The sequence below is a fragment of the Arachis ipaensis genome, chromosome B5, assembly GCF_059453495.1.
Source record: "Arachis ipaensis isolate K30076 ecotype BB chromosome B5, ASM5945349v1, whole genome shotgun sequence".
NCBI lineage: Eukaryota > Viridiplantae > Streptophyta > Magnoliopsida > Fabales > Fabaceae > Arachis > Arachis ipaensis.
Window position 1 is genome coordinate 17,420,164 of NC_142440.1, and position 6,999 is coordinate 17,427,162.

At 34.2% G+C, this 6,999-nt stretch overlaps 1 protein-coding gene across 1 annotated transcript; it reads right to left on the reverse strand.

Moving 5' to 3' along the window:
- Positions 1-319: 319 nt before the first annotated feature.
- Positions 320-1,043, reverse strand: LOC148563485 (uncharacterized). The gene has a single exon (XM_088488672.1). The coding sequence runs from the start codon at positions 883-885 to the stop codon at positions 571-573; it is 315 nt and encodes a 104-aa protein (XP_088344798.1). The 5' UTR covers positions 886-1,043; the 3' UTR covers positions 320-570.
- Between the last annotated feature and the right edge of the window lie 5,956 nt (positions 1,044-6,999).

Below are 6,999 nucleotides of genomic sequence, written 5' to 3' on the forward strand. Positions count from 1 at the left end.
AAATTTTCTACAAGAAACTAATGGAATAAAATTAATCGTTAAATTCATAGCGATCAATTTAATTAGTCGTTAAAATCTTAGTCGCTAAATCACGATTACATTATTACTGGCAGAACAAAACTCAAATTTTCTATCTAAATTAAATTACACTTTGAGTGCTACTCTATGTGGATTTTTCACATCCCGAAAGGATTACTAACTAACACGCTACATTATTATTGGCTATTACATTATAATAGATCTAAATAAGCTAAGAAAATTAAAGAAATATAACGAATTTCTAGCTAGTTTTCTACTCTACAACAAATTAATACACACATACACCCGAAAACACATAAACCAAATTAAGATTAAAATTCATTCCTAGCTAGATTACATGGATCATACATCATATATATTTACGTACCTCATAATTATATCTAATTAACCTTCAGCTACTCCTCTTCATCGTCACCTCTAAGATTTACAAAATGTAATTCTCTCACCACTCCTCAGTACAAAAAAGGAATGGAAGAAACTACTGAACAATATTTTATATAGATAGAGCAAGAAAAATGGTGATGATGATGATCATGTATGTATCTCTGTATCAAACTCAAGCATCTCAGGGGCCTCCAAGATGCTCTCCAAAGAAGGCTTCCATGGTCCTTGTTGTTGTTGTCTTGCTCTCTCAATTTGTTGTAGCACTTGTTCAAGCTTCAACCCTCCTCTTCTTCCTCCTTTCTCACCATTCAATTCAAGTATCAACCATTTCAACTCTTCTTTTGTCAACACTACTTTCACCCTTCCACCACCACTTCTCTTACCTCCTTCTCCTTGCTTCTGCTGCTTCACTTCTTCTTCACCTTGTTCCATCAAAGTGCATGTCTCCATGCAATTCCCCATCACTTTCCTAATAATAATATAATGATACCACTAATTAAATCAAACTTTGATTCAATTTTCTTCCAGAGATAGTGAAGACTTTCAGGCCTTTAATTTGAATCAGGGGAACAAAACTATAACAATAATAATAACGAGGATGGAGGGAAGAATGGAGAGAGATATATAGGTATTTATATAAATAAATACACTTCAATTAATGGGCTCTGTTTAACTAATTATTATTATTATAACTATAGCAAAATAATGAAATGAGTATGGTTCGTGGAATCTAAGCCAAAAGAAGAGAGTTCACGGATATTTGTTTGATTATGGCTAGTGATTAGAGTAGTCTAGTGGAGTATATTTTATTTTATTATATAATTTGCTCAAAGAGTGACGTATTTCTATCTAAATTATTCTCATTACTCTAAACTAAATAATAATTAAAAGTCCCATCTCTCTTATTGTTTTACCATTTGTCGCCTTGTTTAGGGTCATTAATTAAAAAGTTGCTGTTTTTAATTAAAAAACTAATAGCTTCAATAATGGGGGTCGCAATTGGGTTGCCGGTGATGTAGACATTTAACTTATTCTTTGTCTGCAAAGGATCAATCATTTTGAACAAATCAACTTATACGGAAAAATGTATGTATTACGTACCGTAAATTACGTACCGAATGAATTTGTTGGATCAGATTATAAACTGATTCTTGAGATTCGTGCGTTGATTTGAATTTTTAGATTTCATTTGTATTATTCTCGTCTCTGAAAATTAAATTTCGAATATTATAGTAATTAATTTCGCTAAATAGTTAATGAAATTGTAAACGCCATTAATAATAGACTGTAACTACACACCTTTATTTATTTTTATTTTTATCTATTCTAAATTCTAGTTTCACCACAAACATTTTATCGCCGCAGCTCCTGTAACAAACGCTCATTGCCGCCTCCCTGTGATGCTGCTCATTGTCACCGTCATGAAGCTTCTCAGCGCGTTGCATTCGTCCGCCGTCACCGCAACGAAGCTCCTTCTCCTTTGCTGTTCTGCTGCTGTCCCAACGCATCTTTGCCCTGCATTCTCCTCAACACCACGTCCCTGTTTAGCGTGGTCGCTGTCGTAGCCTTGAACCAGCGTCGATTGTCCTCTTCACTACAACAATTCCGGCAGATAGCGGCAAAAATTTTGCGGTGGTTTTATAAAACCGCCGTAAAACGGCAACCTGCGGCACATATAGCAGCGGTTTTTCTCGAACCGTCGCTATATTTCAATCAGGCTTGCATTTAGCGGTGTCTTTTCGAAAACCGCTGCTATATGTACCGTCGCGTATTACCATATATTGCAATGTTTTCTTTAGTAATAACCATCTGAGTATAATCTAGTTAAGTAAACACTACTATCTTAAGCTACATTTGTTTAAATCATTGTTACTTAAACTCGTAACACTTTTTCTACCTTCGTTTTACGTAAAAAAAATTCACAAGTTAAATAAGCTATATATGTTAACTCATGTGAACAAATTTACCAATAAGATTTTCTTGTTTACTTTATTGGCATTTAAATTTACATTCAAACATGGATGTAAAAGAAGAAAATAAAATCATACTCTGAACTAATTAAAAATCAAACATTTTCTAAAAATAATAATTATAAATATTTTCTATAAAATATTAAAAATAATAATTAAAAATATTTTCTACAAGTCATTAAAAATTCAAAACTTTATAATTTTACCAAAATTATAATTTTAAATTATAATTTTTTATTTTAATGATTTGTTGAGCATTTATTAAAATAAAAAATTTAAATTTTTTTTAAATAACAATCTTAACTTGTATTCTTAGATATAAGAATTCATATTAACTAAATTCAAAATTAATTAATGTTTTATCAGAATTAAATACTAAATAGAATAAAAATATTTTTATATGAAAACCAATCAATCATCTTCATATTATCGTGCTTAATAGATTCAATAATGCTAACTGACCAACAAAATATAATATTTTTGGCAAATATTTCACTAATTTTAAATATTAAAGACTAAATTCTAAATCTTATTAATAAATATTTTTATAAAATATTTTATTTTTAATAATTTATAAAAAATATTTATAATTATTTTTTTATAATTGAATATACTCTTTATTGAATTCATTATGGATATTATTAAATATACTCTTTATTGTACTCTTTATATACGCTTGGATCATATATAAATAGATGTAAATTAATTCGATATACTATGGTAAAAAATTAATTCGAAGCTGACCCATTCGAATTACTAGGGAGGTCCTAGCGTGCATAATTTGAATCACCCTGATTCGAACTATCCTAAGACTACATGCAAGCATAATTCAAATTGGACAAATTCGAATTACAAGCATTACTACTAATTCGAATATAACTAATTCGAATTAGTGTTGGTTTGTCTAATTTGAGACTGATTCGAATTACATAAAAATGTGCTTTTGGGAGATCCTGGTAATGTTTTTCAATTTGGTAGAATTGTATAATTTGGTCCTCCATTTGATTTAATTGTGCATTTTACCCAATATATAAGGTGCCTATAATAACTATGATTAGATATAAAGTATACAACAAAAAATTGTGTGGCAATCAAATGTGTTCATATGATATATATAATTATTAGCGCCATATACATCGAAGAGACATTTCGCTTGGTGGTAACATGATATTGTTAAAACTTTTTCTTCTTCCAGATTCCAGGTTCGAGCCCTACCTTCTTCGTTTGTGGAAGGCTTTACATAGTTGATATTCTACAGTGATCCACACGTTGTGGGTCTATTGGTGGAAGCGTGGGTTTAACGATTGAGTCAGTTGGACCACCGGACGGTCCGGTTCGATTATAATAACTATGAACGGAAATACTAAAATTTGGCAGCGGGTTATCGATTGAGTCGGTTGGACCACCGGACGGTCCGGTCCGATTCTAATAACTATGAACGAAAATACTAAAATTTGGCGGCGATTTAGAACCGCCGCAAAACAAATGCTGTTTTCGTTTATTTGCTAGACGTTTAGCGGCGGTTATTCTAGCGGTTAGCTAAAATCACCGCTAACCGTTTACCCGCAGCCTATCTTCCAGCGTTTGGTTTAACCGCCGCTATCTGCCGGAATTGTTGTAGTGTTTGTCGCGCATCTTTAACAGCCAAGTCCAACTCGGTCCGTCACTGTGCCACCCCCACCACCTTCCCCACCGTGAGTCCCTTGTGTTTTTTATCGGGTTCGTACCTGTTTTACCTGTTTCTATTTTCAAACCATATATTGGAGGGAGAAAAAATTTGGAATTTTTTTTAGTAGTGTTTAATAATGAACATCCACATCTTAGTAAAATGAACATCCTACAGAGTATGTGCATTTAAAATCAAGCAAATCAAATAAGATACCCAAATAAACATCCACTTTAAAATGAACATCTGACTTAGTTGATAAAAAAATAAGTAACGAGACAACAACTGCAGGAGGCATCGGGGTCGCAATACAGCCGCAGCGGCGATGACAAAATTGCGAGAGAGCAGTTATGGCAAAAATAAAAAAAATTTAAAATTATGATTAAACCTAATTAATTCAAAATTTAATTTTTAAAATTAGAATTAACTTTTTTATTATGATTAAATTTAATTAATTCAAGATTTAATTTTTAAAATTAAAATTAACTTTTTTTTTTACCTATTGTTTACATTGTTCAAGAAAAGTATTATTCCTTTATATTTTCTCTATAGTAAAGCAATTCATTACTCTTTTTCATTAGTAATTCAACAAAAAGGAGTGCTTATGCCATATTAAAAAAATGGGAAAATGACGTTTGTTTTGATGTTCAATCAAAACCAAAATGTCAATGTTTTTATAGCCGCTGACATATAAATTAAAACGGTTTGTACATACATTTTGATTATGTATTTTTGCTTTGATTGAGTGCTAAAAATAAATGACATCGTTTTATTATTATCTAATGTGATAAAGGAGTACTAGTTCATCATTTTTTTTGAAGTAAAGGAGCTCAACACAACAAGGTGGAGCAACAAGAGAATCAAGAACTAAACAGTAATAATAAACAATCCATAGTCATCTCCGGCATTGCCATCAACAACCATTTGGATCAACTCTACTCCAATCCTTGCAACTCGTAAGCGACCTATTAATAATTTCTGCAATTCCTGCTTCTTGACTCCTGAAGATTCTGTCATTCCTTTCCATCCATATATGCCAAACAATAGCAAAAAATCCAATTAGCCACCTATTACGTTCCTCCTTCCTTACAGTCACTCCTGTCCAGCTTTCAAAATGTTGCTTAATTGTCCTTGGAACAACCCACAATCTATCATAGTCAAACAACCAAGCACACCACACCTGCCAAGTAAACTGACAATGAAGAAACAAATGGTGGAGGTCCTCAACATCCTTTTTGCATAAAACACACACGCTATCCAGCTGATCAATAATGCCTAGTCTTCATAATCTTTCCTTAGTATTGACTCTACCAACTAGCACAAACCAGATGAATAACTCAATACGTGGAGGTACTAAACCTCTCCAAATGGAACTAGTGAAACTATAGCTCGTAATTTCCTCCGGAAGTGTTTCCGCCTGCAAAACCTGCACAAAGGAGTTAGTAGTATAAATGCCAGATTTATCAAATTTCCACACCAGTTGGTCCTCTCTCTCAGTTGTTAACTTGACTGCTCGTAGAACTTCATGAAGTTGGTTAACTAGTTCCAACTCCCATTGGAATAGTTCCCATCTCCACTGAAAGTTCCATATCCATTCTAGCCCATCCCAAAAACCACAATCCCCTATAACAGATCCGTTCTGATTTGAAACCGAGAAAAGCCTTGGGAAAGTGTCCTTTAACATACCAGTGGGCAACCAACTGTCCTCCCAAAAATGCACTTGTCTACCATTACCTACTTCCAGAGATAAACCTCGAATCATTGTCTCCCTCACCTCCTGCTCTTTGATTTGTAACTGGCAAATATCCCTCCATGGTCCCCCTTTGGAAAATACAGACTGATGACAAAGCAACACATTAAGATTTAAGTTATTACAGGAGCACACAATCTTCTTCCATAATGGACAATTTTCCTTAGAAAATCGCCACCACCATTTGAATAGCAATGCGGCATTTCGAAGTACTGCATCCCCCACTCCCAAACCTCCTAGCTTTTTCGGGGCTTGTACTATTTCCCATTTCACTAAAGGTATTCCATGCTTGCCATCTTCGTTGCTCCACAAAAATCTCCTCTGCAGTGAAATTAACTTCTCTGCTACAGCTTTTGACATTTTGTACAAGCTCAGGTAGTACACTGGCAGACTATTCAGTACTGATTTAATAAGCACCAATTTACCATCTTTGTTTAACATTTTTTTCTTTCCACAAACTGAGTTTGTCTTCCACCTTATCTATAATTGGTTTCCATGTCTTGACAAGTCTTGGGTTCGCTCCAAGTGGAACACCAAGGTATTTAACAGGCAGGCATGCTTCCTTACACCCTAATAAACTGCACATTCTTTGCGACCACTCCCTGTCACAATTAACTAGGATTAAGCTGGATTTGTCAAAATTAATACTCAAACCAGACATCACCTCAAAACACCGCAAAAGCCTCTTGTAATTTCTGATAGTAACCTCATCCTGTGGACAGAACAATATAGTGTCATCCGCAAACTGTAAGTGAGACAATTCGATGTTGTCCCGTCCGACTAACAATGGAGAAATCCTACTATTCCTCACAGCTTCAGCTATCATCCTATGGAGTACATCCACCACAAGTACAAAGAGAAAAGGGGAAAGCGGATCACCTTGCCTTAAACCTCGTTCCATCTTAAAGGATTTAGATGGCGACCCATTTATTAGAATTGACATAGACGCGGAACAAATACACTCATTGACCCAGCTTCGCCATTTAGTACCAAAACCCATCTTTTGAAGGACGATATCCAAAAAACTCCATTTGACTCTGTCATATGCTTTTTGAAAATCCAACTTGATTATCGCTACACTCTTCTTCCTCGTCTTCAGCCACTGCACAGTCTCACAAGCAATCAAAGCTCCATCATGTATCTTCCTCCCTTTCACAAAAGCAGTTTGTGTCTCTCCTACTAATCCAGGC

Bases quoted from the DNA above. Each gene is read 5' to 3' on its own strand.
- LOC148563485 (XM_088488672.1), bottom strand. From the start codon at position 885: ATGGGGAATTGCATGGAGACATGCACTTTGATGGAACAAGGTGAAGAA.